Source organism: Sceloporus occidentalis, unplaced genomic scaffold, assembly GCF_023333645.1.
Source record: "Sceloporus occidentalis isolate IW3139 unplaced genomic scaffold, rSceOcc1.0.p SCAF_22, whole genome shotgun sequence".
NCBI lineage: Eukaryota > Metazoa > Chordata > Lepidosauria > Squamata > Phrynosomatidae > Sceloporus > Sceloporus occidentalis.
Genome location: NW_028317002.1, coordinates 3,766,000 through 3,793,648, shown reverse-complemented (window position 1 = coordinate 3,793,648; position 27,649 = coordinate 3,766,000). Strand labels below are relative to the sequence as shown.

At 41.5% G+C, this 27,649-nt stretch overlaps 1 protein-coding gene across 1 annotated transcript; it reads left to right on the top strand.

The window, feature by feature from the left end:
• The first annotated feature begins 1,186 nt into the window (after positions 1-1,186).
• On the top strand, positions 1,187-26,213 carry LOC149300901 (ankyrin repeat and FYVE domain-containing protein 1-like). The gene is made up of 25 exons (XM_089484470.1): positions 1,187-1,265; positions 7,575-7,767; positions 10,236-10,354; positions 10,735-10,870; positions 11,151-11,274; positions 11,487-11,636; positions 12,618-12,783; positions 13,286-13,490; positions 14,479-14,547; positions 15,245-15,444; positions 15,587-15,684; positions 16,951-17,176; positions 17,542-17,640; positions 18,177-18,330; positions 18,819-18,987; positions 19,347-19,465; positions 20,196-20,352; positions 20,965-21,165; positions 21,627-21,803; positions 23,978-24,125; positions 24,332-24,422; positions 24,812-24,936; positions 25,295-25,441; positions 25,697-25,787; positions 26,081-26,213. Exons 1-25 carry the CDS (start codon positions 1,187-1,189, stop codon positions 26,211-26,213), a joined length of 3,576 nt encoding a protein of 1,191 aa, XP_089340596.1.
• The last annotated feature ends 1,436 nt before the right edge of the window (positions 26,214-27,649 follow it).

Here is a 27,649-nt window from a genome sequence, read left to right as displayed (position 1 = left end):
GGGCAAGCCCAAAGCTCTTCCATACGAGACAACTCATTAGTGGCCTCCACCTTTTGGTTTAAGGGCTTTTATTGATCACGTCCATATTTGATGCCAATGCAAGGATATAGCCCGTTGTGATGTTTTTTGTGGAAGTCTCAGGATAAGGTTGACAATTTTAAGCCCGTGGTGCAAGCAGTACAGGCAAGTGGCCCAGTAATAAACCTGAAACACCTGCTCAATGTGCACTAGCCAGCTCTACCACAAAACATTACCAAAATGGGACAAGTTCTCTAACTACTGATTAAAGGCCTTGTTCCTCCAGACACCCTTCAGTCTGTACGTGGAACAGCAAGTAAAGGCGAGACAAAACGCGCCAGGTAACCGGAGATGTATTTACCGACCCAGGGGCGTGCCCCCATCCATCCCCTGCTAAGTCGGCGTCTGCCCCGCCATTAAAAGGTCATGTTGGGATAGTACATTATATCCTGAAGCTCTGTGTTTTACCTTCTAATTTAGTCTATGGAAGCTGGGCTGAGGCAGCACGGCTTCCATGGTGTAAATGGAACGGATGCAAGATCCCCAGTAACCAGCCAACTGAGCAGGGGGGGAGCTGATCAAAAGTATGATCTGTCCCTTGCTGTCAACCTAGGCCTGCTGACCTAGGCTTAGGCCTTGTTGGCCTAGACCAGGATACGTCACTGCAAGTAGCTGCCCAACATTGCTGCTTTTGGCCTCCTGTTGCCCTTTGTCAGCTCTGCCATGATGAGCCCTATTTCCATAAATTATTGGGAACTAATAATACCGGGAGGTTGCTGTCAGTTTTGGTGGCAAATCATATAAAAGGGTTGTATGGCAGCTGACACTACACATATACCAGCTACAAGTGCCAGCACCGCCTCATCATGCCCAGTCCGGGCCCTACTGACACTACACACATACATATACAATGTTTTTCTAACCGATCACTACGGTTCTAATAAAGCCGTTATTATCAGTACAATCCCTTTAGATGTCGGACCCTGTAATTAACTAATTAATTACGGTAATACTAGAAAGTAATATTTCCGCTAAGTCTTTATACAAGAACCGATCACGTTATCCCCTAGATGGCGCCAAACACGCGCCTTAGCAGATCAAGTTGTGAAGGGGTTAATGGTCTTTTGTTGACCCTACTTTCTCAAGCTTTTCTTCCGGGACCCGCCCCATGCACGCCCCTTGTATGGTACGTCACGTCTCCCCGCCTGTCTCGCGATATCAGCCGGGCGGATCCATCATGGCTGAAGGTACGATATTGGGCCCGTGGTGTCGCCTAGGGGGTGTTATTGGGCGAAAGAATGGGGTTGTGCGGCCAGTACAGCGCTCTGTTTTGTGAGGCAGGGAGACATAGTCGTCTCGAGTGGCGTGTGCTCAGTGTGACAGGCGGTGACATATATCCGCGGTGACTGCTAGGGATGGAAGTGTGTTGCCTAAAGACTAATCAGCTAGGATGTCACTGGGAGTGGGATGCGCACATCTGTGCCTGTGAATAATGGAACGTCAGGTGCAGCTGTGGGTTTGTACACAACAGTACCAGCGTATAGTGGAGTGCTGTGTACAGCTTGGGGATATGACACACAGGAGCTACTGTATTAAAGGTGTGATGCACGCGCCGGTCCCAGGGTCTACTGTGGGTGCGATGCACGCGCCGGTCCCAGGTTCTAATGGGTGTGTGATGCACGCGCCGCTCCCAGGGTCTACTGCGGGTGCGATGCACGCGCCGGTCCCAGGTTCTAATGGGTGTGTGATGCACGCGCCGCTCCCAGGGTCTACTGCGGGTGCGATGCACGCGCCGGTCCCAGGTTCCAATGGGTGTGTGATGCACGCGCCGCTCCCAGGGTCTACTGCGGGTGCGATGCACGCGCCGGTCCCAGGTTCTAATGGGTGTGTGATGCACGCGCCGCTCCCAGGGTCTACTGTGGGTGCGATGCACGCGCCGGTCCCAGGTTCTAATGGGTGTGTGATGCACGCGCCGCTCCCAGGGTCTACTGTGGGTGTGATGCACGCGCCGGTCCCAGGTTCTAATGGGTGTGTGATGCACGCGCCGCTCCCAGGGTCTACTGCGGGTGCGATGCACGCGCCGGTCCCAGGTTCTAATGGGTGTGTGATGCACGCGCCGCTCCCAGGGTCTACTGTGGGTGCGATGCACGCGCCGGTCCCAGGTTCTAATGGGTGTGTGATGCACGCGCCGCTCCCAGGGTCTACTGTGGGTGCGATGCACGCGCCGGTCCCAGGTTCTAATGGGTGTGTGATGCACGCGCCGGTCCCATGAATGTTGGTGACTAGTGTAATCACTAATTGAATGATGACATTAATTTGTAGTGACGTACAGCTGCTTGTATGGTGTTATGACATGAAGTTTAGCCGTGTTTGTTTATTTATACCAGCAATCAAATCAAAACCTGCAAATATACACACAAAATAAACCGACAGCTTTAGTTAGTTTTATTGCAGTGGCTTATAGTACGAATATCTTTAGTAGGATATAATGTCATGCTTTTGGCTGCTCAGTGTGTCCAGTGCAATTATTCACTAAAGCACAGGAAAAAGTGTGTATATGTAGGTGTGTATGTGTGTGTGTATATATGAGGTCATGGGATTGGCTGCTTGGAAGAGTATATTTTTTACTCTTCCATAGTTTATATTACAGTGTCCAAAGACCTTAGTGAGAACCGGTGTTAATCCTGTGACGGTGGTCTGTCCTGTTGGGCGCAGCGCCAATTGTACTGGACGATAATTAGCCCTTCTAGCTAAATCAGACCTTTCTATCATTAACACCACTCTTTTGCATACAGATCAGCACCTATGTACGTTCAACAAATAATCCATCTGTAATTTAAAAAATGAAATCGAGCTTTTGTCCCAAGTTTCAGAGTAAAACATTGCCTTGTGCATTGAAACTATGCATGGTTCTCAGTACCAAGCAATACTGCCCCATCTGTATTTATCCAGTGGGGCTATTCAGTGTCTTACAGGAATCTGGATGGAGCACTGGGGTTCTTGTGAAATGGTTCATTAAGTACCCCGAAGCTCCGCACCGCCTCTCCTCTATTCCAGTATCCTATTCATTTTCGCTGATCGTTCTGCTTCACGGAGATAGTGAAAGGGTTGTTTCCTTCCTTCCTTCCTTCCTTCGTTGGTCGGCTCTGGTTTTCACTAACATTGGTGAATAAAAGTGCTTCCTGAAAAGCTGCTGTTTAAGAAACAGAAGTCGATTTGCAATAAAGTTATTAAAACCGGAAACCTTCACAGTCTAAATATCACACCTGAAGATAAGTAGAGCGGGTTTTGGATTTTATACATTTTGCACACAGTAGATTTCATTAACTTGTCAGTCTGAGGTTGATCTGAAATGATTGATGTGCTTGCTTGGTAGAAAGTATACGATCAGCAGCATTGCAGAACATTTTGCACTCTGGTTCTGCATTTTTGTTCTGAATCTAGAATTTATATTTCAAGCCATAGTCATAACCCCAGGTGGGGGGTACTGAATCTCAACAGCTCAGTGAATACTAGGAGATGTACATACCTAAGGTCTTGTGATGCCGTGCTGATTGAATGCAGAAATATGACCTTTAACCAAAGGTTTATACTTGACACATATTAGCTTACAATAGTGCAGTCTAATAGAAGGGATAAAGTCTTGATCGATACTTATCTAGAAAGTACCAGGAGGACAATGATTAACAAATCGTTATAAAGCAGCATCTGCATAAAGAAAACTTCTTTGGTAAAGTTTTCTTGGAGTATTTGAACTTGATATTTGAATGTATGTTTAAATCAGTATTTAGGAGTAGTTTAGGCTTTTACACAGTAACAGACATTAGAGGGTCGTTTTATGATTAACTTTGTAGTGACTTTATTGTAAACCATTAATTCCTGCTTTTTCAGGCATCTGCCGTTATTACTCTTGCCATCTAGTTACCGCCACTGTGGGTTAGGTTAATAAGCTCTGTAAAGATGGAGTATGAAAGCTACAATACATTACTGATGATCTTTCATTGTCCCATACATGATCCCCAACAATGAATGCATATTAAAGTACACTATATGACCATAAGTATGTGGACACCCCTCCTAATTAATGCATTTGGGTGTTAGTCGTAAACAGTATAAGTTAGTATAAAGTCAGCCACGTAGGCAGCCATCTCCATAGACAAACTTTGGCAGTAGAATGGGTGGTACTGCAGGACTCAGTGATTTTAAATGTCGCCCTGCCTGATCTACCCCAGTTCTCTAAGTGCTATTATTGTGAAGTGGACTCAGAGTGGGGCTGCCAAGTGTTAAAGTGTGTAGTAATACCGCTTGGCCGCTGTAGCACCGTTCACTGCGAAATTCTAATCTTCCTCTGGAAGTAAGATCACCACAAGCACTATATGTCAGGAGCCTCATGAAAGCAAGGCGCATAAAGCTTGAGTGACCCGCACAGAACCCTGTTCTCAACCAACATCAGTTCCTGGCCTTAAAAATACTCTCCGAAGGGGCACAAATTCCCACAGGCACACTCCAAAATATTGTGGGAAGCCATTACAGAAGAATGGAGGCTGCCAAATTTGCAAGGGCTGTGGAGCAACATATTAACGTCCATGGTTTTGGAATGAGATGTCCCACAAGCTTATATAGGTGTGTTGGTCAGGTGTCCGCGTACTTTTGGCCATATAGTGTACTTTAATATATGTTCACAAAAGCTAAAAAATCAAAATCATTTACCATCAGCAACAGCTGTAGTGCAACACCTTCTCCATAGTCCGAGGTTTTGTACAACTGCCAATCGGTTCATAGGAATCAACGGGGTGCATGCTGGAGCTAAGTGGCAGTACGTATATCACAAGGGAGGAGGTGGAACACATCTGCAAGGTTAAATAGTGGGGTTGGGGAAAGAGGTAAATACATATAGGAAGAGGGCACCGTGAAAATATGAAAGGAACACTCAGCTACCATATGCATTAAAGGGCATTTGATGGCTGCATGTGTAAACTTATGAAAGTGTTGTATAAAATAACATGTTTCTTCTCTTAGTAATACTAATCTTTGCACTCTGTATGGATAAATGGGCCTTTTGTGAATGACCATTTAAAGAGAAACGTAGCCTCAATGAGACCCTTGAGACTTGGAGGTTTCACATCTTCAACCCTGTCAATGCCAGTGCAGGCACTCCAATCATCATGGATATTCTTTTCTCAAATGACTTGTCTACATCCTCCACATTGGTGCCGCTGGTGACCTCTTTTCACCTTCACATTCCAGTAAAATATATGGAACAGGACAGGGATGGTTGTTGAATAACATGCGCAAGGGGATTTATTCACCATAGCAACCAATGAAAAGTCTCTCCTTACTATGGTTATTGGACTGCTTTTCAAGAAGAATCGGAATCACTTTTTATGCGTTATGCTTTATTTTAGACATGAGTGAACTGTTTCAAAAGCCATCACATTTAACCCAGTCTTCCTCTTCGTATTCAGAAAATGGATTATAGTAAAAATAATATATGAGACCCAATAGAAAAATAGTTAAAAAGTTATCCAACCAAATTTTGGAGGATTGACTAAAGAGACATTCCAACCATCATACACATTTTAATGCATCTGAAAACAGAGTGTCCTCTTTAACACTTTTCCCCCTATAAGACACACGGAAGAATACAGCAAATTTCCGTATGCGTTTACCCTCTTCCCCTTTTCAAAAGCTGTGTGGCTTGCAGGAGATACGTTAAGTGAAACTAATCTCCCGCTTGTTGCTGCACAGCAAAAATATTTTTATTTTTTTTACACGATGAATGCATTATAAAATTCAAATTTCCTTAATATGCATGCTTTGTATGGCAGTGCAAGGGCATCAATGTGATCAGCCAAACGTTATGACCATCTGCCTAATATTGTGTAGGCCCCCCTTTTGCCACCAAAACAGCCCTGACCCGTCGAGGCATGGACTCCACTAGACCTCTGAAGGTGCGCTGTGGTATCTGGCACCAAGGAGAGATCCTTTAAGTCCTGTAAGTTGCGAGAGGTGGGACCTCCATGGATTCATCCTGGTGCCATATGTTCTCCAAGTACATACATGTGATGTAAAAGAAAACCTGATTCATCAGACCACCTTCCTCCATTGCTCTGTAGTCCAGTTCTTGTGCTCACGTGCCCTTTGTATGTAGTTGCAAGGGTGTTCCAAATTAAAACCTTCCTTGTAAAAAAAATATCTGTACAAAACATGTGGAATTTGTATACCTACTTATGGAACATTTACCCATAACGACTGGTGACATTAACTGTTGCAACTTAATTCATATGTTTTAACCCTTGGAAAACTACCTGAATTGTGTGTGTTCTTTTTTAAAGTGTTCCCAACATTGTTCCAACACATCTTATATAGTCCATTTATTTTTTGGATTATATTATGACAAATTCACAACAAAAAATGCAAAATGTAATATTTTTGAGCCACTTTTCAGTCTAGGATTTTGCAGTGTATCTGAGGCTTCATACCTGATGTGTACTATTGTTTTCCTTCCAATAAGAAATCTTTTTACAAATATTCATGTAGAAAGAATGAGAATATAAATCTAAGCAGTTACGTGGCTAGACATATTACTGTGTTGGACACCAAACTGGGCTAAGGTGGGCTGTCTGTCCTTATCTTTGGCACGGATTCCTTCTAGACCTGATTGGGTGCTGATGTCAGCCAAGGGTGGAGAAAGTGATTAAGGGAAGGAAAAGTATAAATATGAATAGTACCGCCCAAGGCCACTGCAGGAGAAAAAGCCCATAGATAACCAGTGAGATCTTTAGAAAGAATCGTATATAACCATCATATCTTCTAGATTGTAAACTAGAGCAAGGCCCTCCTTACCTGTTGTTTCCGTCAGTCAAATTATTACACTACTTGTTATACCCTGACTACCCGTTGTACAGCGCCACAGAATATTATGGTACTAAATAAAACAATAAATAACCAAATCTTCTCGGCCCTCTGAATCCGTTCAGTAATAGAGGGTTTGATGGTGTGAGCTAATTGGAGGCAACTACAGATTTATTTGTGTTCAACAAATGAACCAACCGAGATTTACTTGTAGATTGAAATGGGAGATGGCAATTTTTTAGCATGCGACGTGAGAACTTCAAAGGAGTGGACAGCTAAGGAATCTTAGTTGTTGACCTATGACAAAAACATGGAGGGTTCCTTTACAGAAGAACACACTAGTATGTGTTGGCTTTTTGTACCATATACCACTTTGAGAAACCATTGAGTGAAAGTAGCAGATTAAACTTGGTCCAAATATTTCTTCAGAAAACATAAGCTAAAAGAAAGTTTGCCAGCTGCAGCAATTCCATACATTTGTGTTATAATCGAACGATAAACTATATATTGTAGAACATTCCAGGAAGGGAAGTTGGTATTCTGTAATTGGGCACTTTTGAGATAACTGTTCAACTCACTGTTCGTTCTGTTCCACGGTATTAACACTGTTGTGTAACGCCTGGATTTTCACGTCTGTTTGGGTTTGCCCATTTGTCATTGTTTATTTACTTGCCATTGATTTTAACTTTTATGTGCTACAGAGGAGGTGGGCAAGTTACAGAAGCACCTGGCGCTTCTGCGCCAGGAGTATGTGAAAATGCAGCAGAAGTTGGCAGAAACAGAGAAGAGATGTACCCTGCTTGCAGCCCAGGCCAACAAAGATGCTTCCAGTGACACTTTCATCAGCCGACTCCTCACCATCGTGGCCCAGCTCTTCCGCCAGGAGCAGTACAGGTTGGTTAACTTCTGGGCACTAAGATGCTGCAGTATATAAAGGAGAATATTTTCTTTTGCTCTATATGTGTTTATATTCCAAAGTTAGGTCATGAATGTTTCAGTTGGTGATTGTATCTGGATTACATCGGTTTATTTAAGAAGAGGCAAATAATCCAGTACTCCCTATTTCGTGTAAATCATCTGTTTAGCTTCGGTGGAGCTGTTAATTACTGATGTGGTTAAATGATTAATATGCTTCTTGCATTTGTAAGAACGTCGAAAAGGTGGTACTTACTTGTATAGGTGCTTACATGAAATTCTCGCCACGTCCTACTCGCTTCTCTGCTAATGCTTTTCAATCTGTCAAGACAGGCGCATTCACACCAGACAAGGGTGGGAAGTGGGGGATTGTGCATTGATGAAACCAGAGTCTCTTTCACACACCATGAATCCCCAAGGCTTTTCTAGATGGATATCTAATAGACAGGGTTATGTTCATTTTTTTTTTCCTCTTTCTAGATTCCAAAGCATGTATGCAATTTATTCTGAAATTCAACATTTTCATTAACAGAGAGGAAAATAGTCGATTGAAGACTTGCAAACTTTTTGAAGGGCTGTTTGCAAATGTTGGAACTATTTTCAAAATAAAGACCCATAACTTTCCCAAACCAAAAAATGCCTTACATTGGCTCTCCGCTTTCAGGCACCGTCCTACCTAGCTGCCCCACAGTGCAGAGCATCGGCTCGTTGAGGAGATCCTCTGATCTCTCCTGACCAGCCCAGGGAGCTGTAAAATCAATGCATGTGTCTGCTAGGTTCAGAATTGATAGGACTGATTTATAAAGCTCTGCCACGGTACTAGGAGACCGAAGGGGCTCGGTTTTAATTGTAAAGGGATCTCTACACATATAAAAGTCATGCTGGACAGGACTTAAAGCAAAACCATGGTGGAGTCACAGTGCGCTTGCTACTCAATGTTTGGTTCGGCATTTAGGCAGCATGGTGATATGTATCACTGCGCGGTGATCATTGTTGGAGCAAGGAAAGCAAGTTGGACAGTAGATAGCAGATAAGCGAGAGGAGGAGGAGGAGGAGGAGGAGGAGAGAAATAGAAAAACATTGTGGCCTGTTATTTTAATGACCTGCATGTCCTTTTAAATATGTAATTAGCTAAATAAACAAAATACAAACTTCATGCAGACCTTCATTAGCCACTTCAGATAAACATTTGTTACTAAAGGCCTTTACCGTAGAGCCTTTCCATGTTGCACTGAGCGACCTTTGGCTAGGATAACGTTTGTATATGCTGCGTCCTTAAACATAACTTTATATTGTCTGGTTCCTGTTATCCATCCCAGGAAATGTTTGTGATTTTATCACAGGATGTTACCAAACACCAGATTTCTCATTTCCCAGAGAACAGGAAAGTCAGGTCTCTGCTTTGCTCATCTTATTTGCAGTGGTCAGTGTTCTGGATTCTATAGTGTGATAAAAACTTTAGCTTTTATGTATTTAAATAGATTTTTTATATTTCTGCAATTTCCTGGTACCACTCTCCTCTGGTCAGGTGTTATAGTGAATGCTTTGTTTTCATTCTATGGATGGATAAATTAGTTTAGTTATCCGTATCCCATGTTCTTTCTCTACTAATTGTTTGCTCTTTGTCGCTGTGGCACTTGGCTGCCACAAGCTTCAAAGCCTTCTTGTTCAGTCTGGTGACCTCACTTCAAGACTTATGACATGTTGGGATGAGTGAATGTATTTCATCAACTTACAGTTCAGTCATCTGAGGTCCATTGTACATGATGTGTAAATTCAAGATTGGAATTAAAAAACCAACCAACTTTTTTTTCTCCTTTTACGTAGTAACTTGTAATAATGAGCTTCTTGTGTCTGTCTGAGTATCAAGTGAAATGACTAAAACGGTTTTGTAACTTGCTGTCCTGTGGAAAATGATTTGATGATTAGCCCCAAGAATCTAAGCAGTTAGAGAGTTACTTATTTATGCCTGTCACTTTCTTATAAAACTTTATAGGTGCAAATCTACTTTCCCTTTTTTTCCCCCCAAGTCATCTTGGCTCCTATTAATCTGTAAATGGCTCCTAAATTCCAAGCACATCACTACATTTACACTGCCTTTATTTCTTGCAACACCCCCCTAGCTTTTGCTTTGTAGATTGGATCTTAACAGCATTAAATATCAGTGTTTTCTTTATTTTTAATTCATTACGTTTATAATATAGCATTTACTTACAAAACCGATAAATTCAGTAGGAATTGCACCTTTAATACTGAAAGCTTCCTATAAACTACAGCCAGAATTACGGTATATGTTATGCCAATAATCCTACATATATTGTCGTAGTGAACGTGCTTGATTTGTTTGTTTCTCTGGGATCAGACAAACGCTATATTACATTACAGTAAATTACATTGAAAACCTGAGTTATGTCAATTTTTTTTTTGTTTCCATGTAAAAACGTCAGCGATCTGAAGATAAAGGTTGGGGACCAAAACATCGCTGCTCACAAATTTGTGCTGGCTGCAAGGAGTGATGTGTGGAGCTTGGCCAACCTGGCTTCAACCAGAGAGCTTGACCTGTCAGGTGAGCATTCAGGTGGCTACACTCAGGGATTCTTTCATACAAGGCCAGTGTTACTATGTTGGTATGGTATGGATCAAGAATTGTTCTTCATATTGCACTAAGTATATAACATGCATGGGAAGATAATATGATATATTTATTTTATTAACCCAGTTATGCGTAGAATACGATTTTGTGTGAAATCTGTAGCAACTTTCACAGACTTTGTGTCTCTCTCTCTCTCTCGTCTGTTTTTTGCAAGATTCATTTCCTGGGGGTTAAAACCACTGCACATTTAACACACTGGTTCGGTGGCCGCGTTGGTTGTGATGTAGAACGTTTGCAGTGCTGTACTAATGTTTAGTATATATGAAGCTTGACCTCTTTACCCCTCCACTCAGACTCAAACCCTGAGGTGACTATGGCTATGCTTCAGTGGATCTACACAGATGAACTGGAGTTGAGAGAAGATGACCTTTTCCTAACAGAGCTGATGAAGCTAGCAAATCGGTTTCAGCTTCAAACCCTGCGAGAAAGGTAAGCACTTTGAATTAAACTGTTTTTTATTAGTGTGTGTGTGGTCCTGTTTTTGGTAAGCTACAATACATTTTGCCTTCACGCATTCAAAACCTCAGTTATTATTTGATTTTGAATGAAGGGGTTTGGATCTTCTGCAGATAACAGGGGGGCTAGAGATAATTGTTCCGGCAAAATATACCCCTAATAGAAAAACGTAGCATGAACAGTATATAGATGGGTTGTACAGCACTTGTTTCTTCTATGAGCATCTTTTTACATTCAGCACTTTTTATACCAGGTGTGAAAAGGGGGTGATGTCGTTGGTGAACGTGAGGAACTGCATACGTTTCTATCAAACAGCCGAGGAACTGAATGCCAGCACTTTGTTAAATTATTGCGGAGAAATTATTGCCAGTCACTGGGTAAGAGTGTCTAGATGAATATCTAATGGGCTGCTTTGCGTTGTTAATGTTCCTTAGGTATAAGTTCAGAAAATTCATCTAGTAAAGGCACATTTTCCAGAATATGATCATAGAGGTCCTTCAAATTGAATGCCATTTCCATTTGTTTCAATCCAGTCGCATGCAACAATTGGAAGATCTCCAGTAATATTTTATGTGCTCCCATTATTTAGGATGACCTAAGAAAGGATGACTTCAGTTTGATGAGTGCTCAGCTGTTATACAAAATGATTAAATCGAAGACTCAATTCCCTTTACACAAAGCAATTAAGGTGGAAAGAGAAGATGTGGTTTTCTTGTACCTAATAGAAATGGATTCCCAGGTATGGTAAGGTTTTGATATTATGGAGTAACAAGATAGTGTATGCGTTAGAGTACATATAGTAAAACACTGGCCGTTTTTAGCGGTGGTGACTACTTAATAGTCTGTACAATAATATGAAAGCACAGCAACAATGGTTACTAGTGCTGGAGGTAGAACAAGGTCAGGCTAAGATTGCTCAAATGTTACAAGAGGTGTTATGATTTATTCATGTTACACCATATTAAATACAAAACTAAATAAAAAGTCTGCACAGCTTCGATCTGTGAAGCATGTGTAATTTTTTTTTTGATCAAGTGCTAATATCCTCAGAGTAAAACCCTTTTCAGAGGGTCTTCCCTTCATGGCCCATTTGAACTGTTTGGCAAGCTAGCATGGGAAATAGATATTCATTTTCCACTATCAAATGCAAATCTAATACATTGAGTTTCTGTCTGTCAAGCCCTGTGCTGACACTACTCCCTACATACCAGCATTTTTCTGAATAAAAGGTCCATAGGTGTCCACAGATAACCACTTAATGACCTTAGGACGTACTATTTTGTCCTAAGTATTATGCTAGGTGGTAACTAGGATAAAAAAGTATGGTCTCTGTCATAAGACAGTCTAGGGTCTCCCAGTCAGCAGGGGCCAGAATCGCTGGCAGATTAAGACTAACGGCGCTCTGTGCAGGCTCCATTTACACTTATATGACGCTGAATGCCTGAAATTCTGTTCAAGCATCCTTTGTCAGCATTGTTTATCTACCCAGAACCAAAACTCAAAGTGAAACAATTCCCAAGAGGGTTTATCCAGATGCTGCAGGGACCTCTGGTGATCTCAGCTACTGCAATCAGCAAGGCTGGGCTACAGAACTCTGCTTGTTAATCACTCTGTGATCAGCTGCAGCAGGGGTCAAAGTGAAACGAGGGAGAAAGTATTAAGTATGTATGTAAACTGCCATAGCTTTAAGACAAAACCAGTGACATTTTGTTTATTTCAGTTACCTGGAAAATTAAATGAACTCGATCAAAATGGAGACCTTGCCTTGGACCTGGCCCTTTCCAGAAGGCTGGAAAGCATTGCTACAACTCTGGTTAATAACCGAGCAGATATTGATATGGTAGACAGTAGAGGTTGGAGCCTGTTGCACAAAGCCATTCAAAGAGGTGAGGATGATGTTTTAGCAACATGGAGCGAGTATATCCACCAGGATACTAGATTCATGTAATGCCCACTCGTAAATATTCTTTCAGCTGCACAAAGGGCGCTCTAGTTAGTATTAGATAATTATGTCGGCAATTAAATGGTAGTATTGGGATTTATTGATGCTAATAAAAATAAATAAATAAAAAATCCAAGAGCTCACTCATACGTCTCATAAGATTTATTGCAGTCACGTCTGCAATGCAAGTATAAGTGGGCACTTGTACATTCAACCTTGCTATGTTACTTATGGGACAAATTAAATATATGTAACAAACTGATAAACTAAGGCTAGATAAATAGGCAAATGACCCGAAACATGTCGTAACAGCGAGCACTAAATCATTAGAATTTGGGCTTCATAGGTGACATGTTGTAGGTTTCCCTTCTCTTGTTCTGGATAATTTTTTGAAGAGGCCCTGTCTGATGTCAACTTGTGTTGCTCTGTTTTTTCTTTCATTGAAGATGACAAATTTGCTGCCAACTTCCTGATAAAAAATGGCGCGCGAGTAAGCGCTGCAACATTGGAGGAGCAGGAGACTCCACTACACCTGGTAGCTGCTTGTTCAGTGAAGGACCGCTCCCCGGAGGTGATGTCTGACATCGCACAAATCGCAGAGGCACTTTTACATGCCGGGGCTAATTCCAACATGCAGGACAGCAAAGGAAGGCAAGTATCAACGGCACGACTTAACATCATTTACCAGGTTGTAACAATTGCACAATTGAAACAAACTAAACTATGGCTGATACATGGTTAAACATGTGATGTGTAACAGTGAATGCAGTTTTTTCATGTATCAAAGCACAGAAAACAAAAGCATCAACAATTGTTGAGAGCCCATTGTTGTTTGTGTGCGTTTTGAATATTTTGTTGTGTACAGTAGTGTAGTTAAGCACTGAAGAGACCTGGGTGGTTTTGTTTCACAGTGTCATTGTAGGCAGTCATGATATTTAGTTTAGCATTTCCAGAACACCACGCTGAGATCACTCTTTGTGACTAATGAGGCCCCCTTTCCATTAATGAGGTCACTTTCCCCATAATCCTTAATTAGGATTAGAAAGTTCCTTTTGGATTATTAGGATTGAGACATTCTATTGTTTCCTCCAAGGTGGTGTGAGAAGAACATAGTGTGTTTATCTAGTGTATAAAACAAAGATATTTCTATTAATCTATTAACTGTTTTGTATTGCCAGAAGTACTATATATATATATTTGTGTTTAGCAGTGCTAACCCCCCCCCCCCTCAAAATTCCCTACACAGAACATTTATGACCCTCTGGAGGGACACATACTTTTACAACATCTCACCCTCCCTTATCAGATAGTAGTAAGCCCCCCCCCCCCCCCCCCCGAATTCTATGTGTCGTTTTGCTCAGAAATGTTTTAGACTTGAGAAAGGGAGAAGAGCTCTCGAAAGCTTGTCATTCCTAATTCTGTTAGTCCAATAAAAAGGTATTATCACAAGATACTTATTCCATCTGTTATTTGATATTGACACCACTGGACTAATACGGCTACATCCTCTACATATATAAGTTGTTTTTTTTTGGATATGGTTTGTGGAATATGAAGCTGGTTGTAAGTCTGCGGGCTGCGTGTATTTGGCAATTGTGTTTCCATACAGATGATCTTTCATTGTGCTGTTTATCTGCAGGACTCCTTTGCACTCAGCTATCCTGGCTAGGAACGAGTTTGTCTTTAACCAGCTGCTTCAGTGCAAACAGTATGTATGGGATAAATCTTTTTCTGCTATTTCTTCATATGATGCTGCGTTTGTAGATTGTACGCCCATTTGCTAACACTGGGCAATTTAAATCCCCAGTCTGTTCCTGATGAGAGAATCAACCAATTCCGGTCTTTCTGTAGCTTGTTTCTAATACAACCATTTGCAGTTAATATGGAACCTAGATACAGGTGGTTATATGGGTCTATCCCTATTCATAGCAATGACTATGATTGTCACTTTAGGTTGGGCAGAAAACCTAAAACCGATCATTTAATATTTGCAGAAATGCACCTAGGAGAATCTTCTCTGTGTGTTTCTGGTGTTGTGAAGTAGCTGAAACCCTGTAGGGGGGGTGAAGTTCATGGCAGTTGCAGTACAGGCATAACCTGCGGGAACATTGAAACAAAGCAGAGCTCTTAACGGACATTCCCATCCCAGTTTTCTTTTTCTATGAAGTTTACCTGTTTCATGGGAAATGGAAAATTACACTTATGTGACTTTTACTTCCTTCTTTACTTACTTCTACTGAAGCAGGCAGCCCCCGCAAGCACTGTAGTTCTGTAGATGTATGATATGTGTGTTATCGAGGGTGGAGCATTAATTTGATGTGAAACACGCAATTTTATTAATCAGTCTTCTGAACTGTTTCACAGTGATATTAAATGAGGCATGATTATTGTCCGTTTTATGTTAGATTAGATTTAGAACTCAAGGATCACGAGGGAAGCACAGCACTGTGGCTCGCGGTTCAGTATATAACAGTGTCGTCTGGCCAATCCGTTAATCCCTTCGATGATGCTCCTGTAGTGAACGGAACCTCTTTTGATGAGAACAGCTTTGCAGCGAGACTTATCAAACGGGGAAGCAACACAGATGCACCTGACACAGTAACAGGTAAACACAAGAGGTTTGTATTCACATTACCACATGTGAGTTTCAACATGAGTCTTAACTCCGGACCCGAGTCTTTGACCAGTGCATGTTTCTTGCTTGTTTTGTATGTTATATTCCTATTTATATGTATTGTTTTATGCAGGCAATTGCTTGTTACAAAGAGCTGCAGGAGCAGGAAATGAGGCAGCTGCTCTGTTCTTGGCAACTCATGGTGCAAAAGTCAATCATAAAAATAAATGGGTAAGTGCCGATGGTGAACAGTGCACACATACAGCACTCGGGTGCCATTCTTATGAATGTTTCCATAGTTTAGGCTGGCTTCTTTCTGTCCTTTCTACCAGTAACCCTGCTTCTGCATTGCAAGTGCCAAGGAAGAGTCCAGCATTTGTGAGGTCAGGCACAGATGTTGGATGAGAAGGACTGGCTCTCATTCTGTGTTCCAGTTCATCCCAAATCGTTTAGTGGGGTTATGGTCAGGACTCTGTGTAGGACACTCAAGCTCCTCCACACCAAACTCATCCAACCGTGTCTTTATGCACATTGCTTTATGTCCTTGGGTACAGTCATGCTGGAACAGGAAATGGCAGTTCCCCAAACTGTTCCCACAAAGATGGAAGCACGGAAATGGTTTTTTATGCTGTATAACAGCCCCAAGCCATTATCAATTATCCATCCCATTAATGGTAAGCACTTCCAGCAAGTAGCATTCTCCTGGCATGTCCCAAACCAAGATTTGTCCATCAGACTTCCAGAAAGTTAAGCATGATTCATGAACATCTTTCCACTGCTCGAGAGTCCAGTGGTGGTGTACTCTACACCACTCCAGCTGGCATGTGGTCTTCAGATTGTGTGCAGCTGTTCAGCCATGAAAACCCATTTCATGAAGCTCCCAACACACAAAGTCCTTGTGCTGATGTTGCTTCTAAAGGCAGTTTGAAACTCTGTAGTGAATGTTGCTTCAGAGGACAGGAGAATTTTACACGCTTTGCACTTCAGCACTCAACAGGCCTACTCTGTCAGTGTTCATGGCCTAATGCTTTGTTACTGAGCTCTTGTTACTCGTAGATGCTTTCACTTCGCAATAATAGCACTTACAGTGGACTGGGGCAGGTCTAGCAGGGAAGTAATTTCACAAACTGACTTGTGGCAAAGGTGGCATCCTCTGGCAGTGCCATGTTTAAAGTCACTGAGCTCTTCAGTGTGACCCATTCTACTGCCAATTTTTGTCCATGTCAATGGCTTCTTGGTGTTATATATCTGTTAGCAATGGGTGCAGCTGAAACACCTAAACTCAATAATTAGGAGGGGTGTCTACAAACTTTTGGTTGAATGGTGTGTTTGCTAATAGAAGATGTTTAGCTGAAGCAGCACATTTTAAATATGCTAAACACTGTATACATATCCAATAAACTGTACCTGACTGGTAGGATGGTGTGAAAAGTAATTCACCTTAGTACATGTCACTTTTGCTTTATTTTGCCAAAAATCATTTTTTTGCACACCTAGGGGGAGACGCCGTTACACACTGCATGTAGGCACGGGCTGCCCAATCTTACAGCAGAACTATTACAGCAAGGCGCCAACCCAAACATCCAAACTACAGAGGCTGTTCCTTCACTGAAAGCGTCAGCTGAAAATAACCCAGCGGCTAATATCTCTCTACAAACACCACTGCACATGGCAATAGCTTATAGCCACCCTGATGTTGTGTCTGTAATACTGGAGCAAAAAGGTGTGTGTGGACCTATTTGGTGATTACATATCTGACTTTATTTATTACACTTCCATTAAATGTGCATTTTTTCAGATAATGCAAAGATCTGCTCTTCGTAGCTGTTACAGAATTGTTTGTGTGTATATATGTATGTATATATATATATATATATAATTTTTTTTTTTATTCCTCTAAAGCAATATTGTCATTTATTCATTTAAAATCCCATCTATATTACATTACATTACCAGAGTATGTAGATATAGCAGATAAAAATATGAGTATTTGTCATTCTCTCTTTATATCACTTCTGTCTTGTGCCATATCCTTTTCAACAGTAGTGGATCTTTTATATTATATCAAGCATTTACTTTTTATTACAGCTAATGCTCTTCATGCAACCAATAATCTCCAGATCATCCCGGACTTCAGTCTGAAGGATTCTAGAGAACAGACAGTGTTGGGTCTGGCCTTATGGACGGGTGGGTATTAGGACCGTAACTGACATATGTATTGATGCAGCCTAACCTTTCTTCCCATTCGTCGCGCTCTAGGTTTGTAGGAACTCTAAACCAATATTTTGGTCGTCTATGTCACTACACCTATTGTGAGATTACCATTACGATTGCTCCACATTTGGCGCTTTCCATCAGTATCTCTTTTATGTATTTAAAATTCCCATTTTATTATATTGTTGAACCTTTTTTTTTATCCCTTAGACCAGCACTTAAGTAAGCTACTCAACTGGCATCATGGCACTTAGTTAGGAATATAACCTTAGGAAAAGGTTTGGTATTAAATATTCTTTTCTTCAGTTATCTATTACGCAATAGGGTTGTGGTGTCACTAGTGAGCTGTCTGGGGGGGGGCACATTTAAAGCTGGGAATAAGGTAGGAATCCATAGTTTTTGTCCCCTTTAATTTTAAAGCATCTGATTTTTATTTGTATACGTGAATGCGTATTAGTGTTTGTTTTTTAATAATCTGAGAATGCTTTAATGTGTGATTGTGTTCTCAGGCATGCACACCATCGCTGCCCAACTCCTGGGGTCTGGCGCATCCATCAATGACACCATGTCTGACGGACAGACACTCTTACACATGGCAATACAGAGACAAGACAGCAAGAGTGCCTTGTTCTTGCTAGAACACCAAGCCGACATAAATGTCAGGTATTATATCTACTAATCAAAATCATTTCTGTATCCGCCTGTTTGTGCTTTCTGAAGTCGTTTTATCTTGAGCACTTTTTCGTAGGGAAAGCTGATCAGCAACGGTGATTTAGAGGCCAGCCATAAAATGTGATAGCTTCTGGATTAAGGGGGATTTACTGTTGAGCTAGCCTGGCTAGTATTGCAGCCTGTGTACACCTTTTTAAATAGTTATGATCAACGGTGTTTTCTTATAGTAGTTGTACGTTCTGCAACAGCTGTGTATATTCCAAAATAGAGCGTGTGTTTATCCTGCAGAGACGAGCATATTATGCAAGGGAAAGAACAGGACAGGTATCGGGGCTTAACCCCATGCATTTGGGGAAGGTGATTGGGAGAATTGGAGGGAATGCTGTAGACTGTTAAAACCAATGCACTCCTGTGTCAGCTCATATTTCCAGAAATACAGCAGATTCCAATGGCTCTCACATTTTGCTTCCTTGATTTAGAACACGGGATGGGGAGACTCCGCTGCAGCTGGCCATTAGAAATAAGCTTCCATTGGTGGTGGATGCTATTTGCACACGTGGGGCGGATATGTCTGTTACCGATGATCAAGGGAATCCTCCCCTATGGCTTGCGCTAGAAAATGACCTGGAAGACATTGCGTCAACCCTGGTAAGTCTATTCAGCTGAATGGCCAAAGAGCTATCCCAATGACATGCTAGATCGTTCCAGGTCACGTCCCAGGCTACTCAGACACCAGCATTACAGGCTGAGGCCGGATTATTTGTCATTCAATAACATTTCTATCAGGTGATCTCATAAAAATTACCTGGGATATAAAACAAGTATAACGTTTGTGATGTCCGTTTTAAGGCTCTGGTGGAATATATGGAAGGACAATGGCCAATAATGAAATGTACATGGGGGGAAAAAAAACTATTATGACATGGCGGCTGTTTTGAATCACTTCATTCAAGGCACGTTCGCTACCTTAGGAAATACTTAATGTCGCATTATTATTATTCCCTTAGGTAAGACATGGGTGTGATGCAACGTTTTGGGGACCAGGGCCAATTGGATGTCTGCAAACTCTTCTTCATCGGGCCATTGATGAAAACAAAGAGCAAGTGGCCTGCTTCCTTATCCGCAGGTTAGACAGTGACATGGTTTCAGTCTTACATTTTTCAGTTGTTTGGCAGATGTCTTCAGTTACAACTTATTTACTGTCAGCCATACAAAATATAATTTCCTTTTCCCTGCAAATCATGGCAATTAAGTTTTTTTTAATTAGCCGTGAGAAGGTGAAGCAGTCCTAATATTTGCAGATGAGCTACATAGTGGCTGATAACATTACTCAATTGCTAAGTGTATCTCTCGTATAACTGAATGAGGAATGGAACATCGCAATTGTGTTTGGCATGTGATATAATATTTTAAAACACCAAAATATTTCTCGTAAGCCGTTTGGTTTTAGTTGAATTTTTTATTTCTTTTACAGAAAAAAAAACTGAAATACATTGCATTCACATAACATTGATATTTTTAGGAAAAGTATATACCAGCTTTACACACCTTCTTGGAGTGGTTCTGACCCATTCTTTTTTGGAAAATTTGCTTCAGATTGAATGGATATCGTTTGTGAAACACATTTCCAAGTAGTTGCAGATTCTCAGTATGATTGAGATCAGTTCTTTGACTGGCTCGCTCCAATGTTTTTGTGCTTTGGATCAATTTCCAGCTGAAAATGGAACATGCTCCCAAACTTCAGAGGGTGTTGCTGAAGCTTCTGCTGTATAGCTGGTGTGGACTCTTGTGCAGGATGGGCTGCCTATTTCACTCTTAAGTCTGTGATTCTTGAATCTCACAACTTCTCTCTTCAGTGGATGTGATGTAAATAGTCCTAGAAAACCTGGACCTAATGGCGAAGGGGAAGAAGAGGCCAGAGATGGACAGACACCCCTGCATTTGGCAGCATGCTGGGGTTTGGAGGAGGTGGTGCAGTGCCTTCTGGAGTTTGGTGCCAATGTAAATACCCAGGTATGAGGAGTTGGTAAATCTGCAATTATTGATATATGCACTCATTTAACCTTGATTTTACAATCACGTAGGTGACTGTATTATATATGTTTTGATCTATTTGTTCAGGGTTTTGACGGCTCTCTGTATAGATAATTGTTTAAGTGAATAAGAACCTACACGATGCATTAACAAAGCTCGCCTAAAACATGCCCTATGTGCACTCATCACGTCTGGTCCAACAGGCACTCACTGAAAGGGACTGCATAGAACAGCATTAAAAGCAGAGGGATCTAGCTGTAGTTTAAAAGCTGCCTGACGCCTTTATTATTCCAGACGCCCTAAACACTAAATGTGGAATAGCAAAAAAAAACTAAAAAGCTCTGTAGAGAACATGAAAGTTTTGATTGCATTGAATCAAGGCGCAGTCAAATATATACATAAGTATTTGTTACCTTCCGTGAGAACCCTGCACGTATCATACATAAAACCTTACAGTTAAAAGGGCCATTTTGACAAGATATTTAAAAGGTTAAAAGTTAATGAAGCTACAACTACAGTAGTACCCAAATGTGCAGTTAAAGTACACGTCTTTTACTTTTTGCCTAATAACATTTAACCCTTTGACCACAGGATGCCGAGGGGAGAACTCCAATCCACGTTGCCATCACTAACCAGCACCGTGTCATTATTCAGCTAATGATTTCACACCCTGATATCAGGCTAAATGTACGCGACAGACAGGGCATGACCCCTTTTGCTTGCGCCATGACTTTCAAAAATAACAAGGCCGCAGAAGCAATCCTGAAGCGGGAGCCCGGAGCAGCTGAACAGGTAACGGATACAGTGATGCAGGCTATTTCTTCATTTCAGTATTAATAAAATGCTGTGAAAGTATGCTCTTTAATGTAGTGGTTACTTTACTGAGCTCTGGTTTGAGCAACTATTTTTAGTATGAAAAGTTTCTCATAACCACAAGATCCCATCTAGTAAAAGGTATAACAAACCATTAAAAATGCTGTCCCTTTTGGGACCAAATGTATCCAAAGACTCTGATCCATGCGCCCTGTTGAGGCCAAAATACACTAAAACTCCATTAGTGTTGCCAACTCATTGGGGCTGGGTATAGTAAAGTGCCATATGACTGTCCGTGGCAGTCGGTGTTGACACTACTCAGCTGGTGGTATGCATGGCAGTGGATGCTATGAATTAAAATTAGCTTTGGATAGATTATGTGCCTGAGGATATGGATAATGTATTCCTCTTAGGTTGATTCGACTGGTTTTCCTTTTCAGGTGGACAACAAAGGGAGGAACTTCCTGCATATCGCAGTTCAGAATTCCGATATCGAGAGTGTGCTGTTCCTGATCAGCGTACAAGCCAACGTTAACTCCAGAGTCCAGGATGCCTCTAAATTAACGCCTCTGCACCTAGCTGTGCAGGCAGGATCAGAGATCATAGTTCGCAACCTGGTAAGTAGTGAGATGCGGAGTTATGAAGAGATTAATCCAGTCAGAATGTATTTATTTTTAGAGTTGTTGTCCTTTTGTATGTGTGCATTATTTTGGACCCCGGGATACTTGGGTTTAGGGCTGAAACAACTAATCGATAAAATCGATAATGAAAATAGTTGTCAACGATTTTCATTATCGATTAATCGAATAGATTTTTATCGATTATAAAAAGAGGTTTTTTTCAGAGCAAATGCTCTGAAAAACTCCTCTCCTTCTATAATCCGACCTCAAACAGAGATCGGATTATAACACTAGAATCCAGATCCCCCGCACCGCTGCAGGGGACCTGGATTCCCCTCACTGTCGGCCGGTCTCTCACTTCCGTCTCTCTCCCCCGTCTCTCTCCCCCCTCCCATACATCACTCTGCCTCTCTCCCGACTCCGTTACTGACAAGCACTTTCACTGCAGCTTCATAGAAGCCTCAGCGTAAGTGAAGAGCAGTAATGGAGGCTGGCTGTGCGCATCGCGCAGACCCCCACCGGCTGACAGAAAATCATCCTCTCTGTCAGCCAGTGGGGGTCTGCATCGCACAGACAGCCTCCGTTACTGGCCTTCACTTACGCTGAGGCTTCTATGAAGCTGCAGTGAAAGTTCCTGTCAGCAACGGAGCCGGGTAGAGAGGCAGAGCGGTGTATGGGAGGGGGGAGGAGTCAGAGGGGTGTATGGGAGCCACCCTCCCATACACCACTCTGGCTCCTCCCCCTCCCATACGGCACTCTGCCTCTCTACCCGGCTCCCTGGTGTCTTGTGAACCTCCGTTGCTGACAGGAGGCAGAGTGGAGTATGGGAGGGGGGGAGGAGGCAGAGTGGAGTATGGGAGGGGGGAGGAGGCAGAGTGGAGTATGGGAGGGGGGGAGGCAGAGTGGAGTATGGGAGGGGGGAGGAGGCAGAGTGGAGTATGGGAGGGGGGAGGAGGGAGGAGGCAGAGTGGTGTATGGGAGGGGGGAGGAGGCAGAGTGGTGTATGGGAGGGGGAGGAGCCAGAGTGGTGTATGGGAGGGGGAGGAGCCAGAGTGGTGTATGGGAGGGGAGGAGCCAGAGTGATGTATGGGAGGGGGAGGATCCAAAGTGGTGTATGGGAGGGGGAGGATCCAAAGTGGTGTATGGGGGGGGTATTATGAATTTCAGGGCATATAGGGGGTATAAGGCATATCGATATTAGGCATATGAGAGGGGCATAAGACATATCTGGGGGTAAAAGGTATATCAGGGGGCTCAGTTGGATATCACTGGAATATAAGGAGTATAAGGCATATCAGGGGGCACAGTGGAATCTCTGGCATTTAGGAGGTATAAGACATATATATGGGGGCAGAGTGGCAAGCTGGGGGTCAGATGTGCATAACTGGGGACAGTTTGGTAAATAAAAGAAAATATAAACACGGCTTTTTTCTCATAGTTTTTATTAAATATGAAAAATAGTTAACATATGAATTAATATTTACTAATAACTTTGTATTAAAACCTAGTTTGAGAAACACTGTTTGGGTTCTTGTAGCTTTTATTATTATGTCAGTAAAATAAGAAGGTGAATAGAGAGAGGCCATTGTGATAAAGAGATGAAAGTGTAAATTGTACGTTTTTTATTACATTATTTTAAATTTAAAAAAATTTAATTTTTTTATCCGATTAATCGAAAAAATAATCGGCCAACTAATCGATTATTAAAATAATCGTTAGTTGCAGCCCTACTTGGGTTCCACCCTGGTGCGGCTAATGTCCAGAGATATATTTACCTAGAGGGTGAGGCTGTACCTCCTTTTATTGACTCGCGGATAACGAACAGGGCTGAGTGAGGTGAAAAGAGACAGTTTGGAGGATTATTAAAACCTGTGGATTTCAGTAACTTTAAATGAAATGACCATACCTTGCCATTGAGATTTTAGAAATAACTGATGGTGATATACCTAGAATACCCTGTATTTTAAAGTAGCAGCTTGCATACTGCTGACAGGTGTTTAAAGGTCTGTATAGACGGGATGCAGATTATAAGAAACAGACGTTAAAACGCAATATTGATTTTGAAGACCTCAAAGGGTGTCCCAAAACTTGCAGGGTAAACTAAACTATCGCTTAAGGATATTGCTAACATCAGAGACATTAGCGTCTCAAGAAATGATCTGTTCCTCCAGCTTCTTGCAGGAGCCAAGGTGAATGAATTAACAAAGCACCGGCAGACTGCCCTTCACTTGGCAGCCCAACAGGACATGCCCACTATATGTTCTGTTCTGCTGGAGAACGGAGTGGACTTTGCAGCTACTGATGAGAACGGGAATAATGGTAAGCACTGTGAGCATTGCATAGGCCCAGTAACATGAAATCTTTGATCTCTCCAACTGGTGGCTGCCAGCTCAGCACAACGTGCTTTCATATATATGTATAACTATGGTGGATGATGGCATAGTATATGCCAACATATAAACTATGTATTTATAGTTTATTTATCTATTTATAGTTGTATTTATCTTCTGTATGCTTATTTGCAGCTCTCCACCTTGCTGTAATGCATGGTCGCTTGAACAATATCCGTTGCCTTTTAAATGAATGCAATGTGGACGCAGAAGCACTGAATTTAAGGTAGAAAAAATATCGTTCACCTTTTTTTGTCTAAATAATCTTCATTTGTTCTTTTATGATATAGGCAAAAATGGGCAGCTGCCCTGCTCCAGTATTACATGTGGTCCAGGGCAGCCGCGGAATATGATGGCGCTTTATAAATCAATACATAATGATGATTACATTGTTAGAAGGGACACTCCAGCCATCATATGCACTTTAATGAAACTTTCATGATTCATGTGGATTAAATGTTAATTTAAACAGCATTGCTCTCTTTCATTTCATCGTCAATAGCCGTTTATTGTGTGTCAGCAAAATGGAATTACACTGTTTCTGTCCTGTGGCTTTGTGGTGAGGGCTGTCACCAGCCTTGCTGTGGAGTTGTTAAGACTTATTGTTTTTGACAGAGGTCAATCACCAATGCATATTTTGGGCCAATACGGAAAGGAAAACGCAGCTGCTATTTTCGAACTCTTTTTAGAATGTATGCCGGAGTACCCACTTGATAAACCGGATGCGGAGGGAAACACAGGTAAGTGGATTTCTATCCACAATCTATCATTTGCTGCATTATAACATTCTGTATAGCATTTAAATTGTGGGGATAGATTGACAAATTTTTGGCCCCTATCCCTACTTTACTTATGTGTGTTGCTTTTTAGCTTTTCTCTTTTTTTTTTTTTGCCTCATTGAATTTTTTTTTTATTTTTTTTTTATGATGTTACTTGTCTTTTAGACAATGACGACTGACTTGCACGTGCTTCAGACATTTTTTTAAGTCTGATCTATGGCCAGGATAAGATCTAGGAGTTAATGCGGCTTGTGTGTAAATGTATGTTTTTAATTCTTCATGGTAGGTTGGAGTTGATGGTTGTTTTTGTGTTTTGCAGTACTCCTTCTGGCCTACATAAAGGGAAATGCCAACCTCTGTCGAGCCATTGTGAAAGCTGGTGCCAGGCTCGGTGTAAATAACAATCAAGGAGTCAACATATTTAACTATCAAGTTGCTACGAAACAGCTTCTATTTAGACTTCTGGGTAAGCAGTAGCCACAACTGGGCTATAACAGTGCGAACCGATGTCCTGCTCTTCTTTCCATTGATCATTTAAATGTATACCATGGTGAAATTGCTAGCTCCATGGGCCATTGGGTATTTACTCAAATACGTTTCATTAAGGTATCCAAAACATGTTTGTGTGTTAACTCTTCTTACCTATACATGAGAACAATTTATAGCGAACATATAGAAAACAAACTAACCAAATCCGACTCTCTTCGCTGTTTCATTTCAGACATGCTTTCACAAGAGCCTCCGTGGTGCGATGGCTCAAATTGTTATGAGTGCACAGCTAAGTTTGGGGTCACCACCAGGAAGCACCACTGGTAAGAGCTGCAAGTTATGAAATGTACTATAATAATATTATTATTATATTAATAGTTAATAGAGTTGTTGGAAGTTAAAAAGTCCCTTTTTTTCCCCACCTAAAGCCTTAACTTTCTAAAACATATTTTGAGTGCTTGATATTGTCCCTATATAAATTCTAGTAATAACAAAATAATTATTCGTAGTAGGATAGAATGTAGCTTTGGCACCTTATAATTTTTTATGTGAGATGTAGGATCATTAGTAGGACACTTAATGATACGTTCCCTTTCTTTTTTCTCCCCTGGTACAGCCGACATTGTGGCCGTCTCCTCTGCTATAAATGCTCAACCAAGGAGATTCCCATTATAAAGTTTGACCTGAACAAACCTGTTAGGGTTTGCAACATCTGCTTCGATGTGTTGACGCTGGGAGGCTTTTCTTAGTATTCTGTAAACAGGAGAGAGTTTGTTGCTTAAAGGACGGAAGTTAGACATCAGCCCAGCCAAGCAGAAGCGGTGTGCACTTCCATCATGGAATCAATGGACCACATTATATATTCCAATATAAACAATTTGTATGATTGTACATGTATAGGCTTTGCTAGATGCTAACTGGACTTTTTAATTCGAGTGATAAATGCGTGAAAATGTCAAGCTGGACAGTATATTGGAAGGTTAAACCTACGCTCGATTCAGAGCAACTCTCTATCCAGAAGAATTGCTCACACACCCTTTCATGAGGTCTTAGACTAACACCCACCATCTCTGTAAAATTGTGTAATAAATGTTCTGAATCTGGGAGGAAAGTTGTGGGTTTTTTTTGTTTTTTAATAGAAGAAGAAAAAACAGGGTTAGGTTTTGAGGAAAGCCAATTAAATTGTGGCCTTAATATATAAGCTTTATAACTAACACTATAATCAAATTGTGGAAGCACTCTGGAATGCTTGCTTTGGTGACGAAGGGCGATCTCCTGTTATCGGCATTATCAAAAAAAATATCAATAGCAGCTGTCAAAAAGCCTCCAGAGTTCTCCACTTTCATCGCTTCCACTGACCAGATCCATCCCTTTTGTGTTTATCATCAGTCTCCCATATGCACTTTTTCTCCTCTGCTCCTCAGCATTATTAATTTGTTGGTGCTCTGTGAAATAAATCAGTTTAAACATGTGACAAAAAATGTTTGACGCTAATCATTTCTTATACAGATTAAATATCCAAAATACCTGGATTAATTACAAAGGCGTGAGTTTTCTTTCTTTCTTTAGGATTCTGTACTCTTACATGCTAACATATTGATACAATGATGGGCTGAGCAGGGCACAGTGAGTTTGGGGGCCCTTTTGTACCAAATAATTTCAAAGCTGCCTTTTTAATCCTAAAATGATAAATGTTAAATCATTTTATTGCAATGTATGGGAAAATGATGGTACATTGGAGAAAGATGACTCTGAGCTTGGTACTTGGGAAGATAAAAGCATTAAGGTGATACAAAGAATAGAAAAAATGGTAGTTCTGTTGTATATTTTAAAGGTGCTGTTTAGGCCTTTATAAAATATCACCAGATAAGCCCTGCTTAGGAACATAGTCCTGCCGTTCTTCCAAAGCCCTTCTCTATGTATCACAGCAGTCTGATCTCCTACAACCACTCCCAGTACCAGTTACATAGTTTAAGTTGAAAAAGACATACAGTTCATTAAGTTCAACCATTCCACAAACCCATATTGGTTAAACCAGAAGGAAGAAAACCCACAGACAGTGATGCCATCTCTTGATTCTAAGGCAGTCGGACTCTGGATCAGCGATGCCTTTTCCATCACTTTCTCGCACAACACTTCCGTGTCGAAGTTACCTTTTCCACAAAAGGGCGGAAGCCCGTGGACA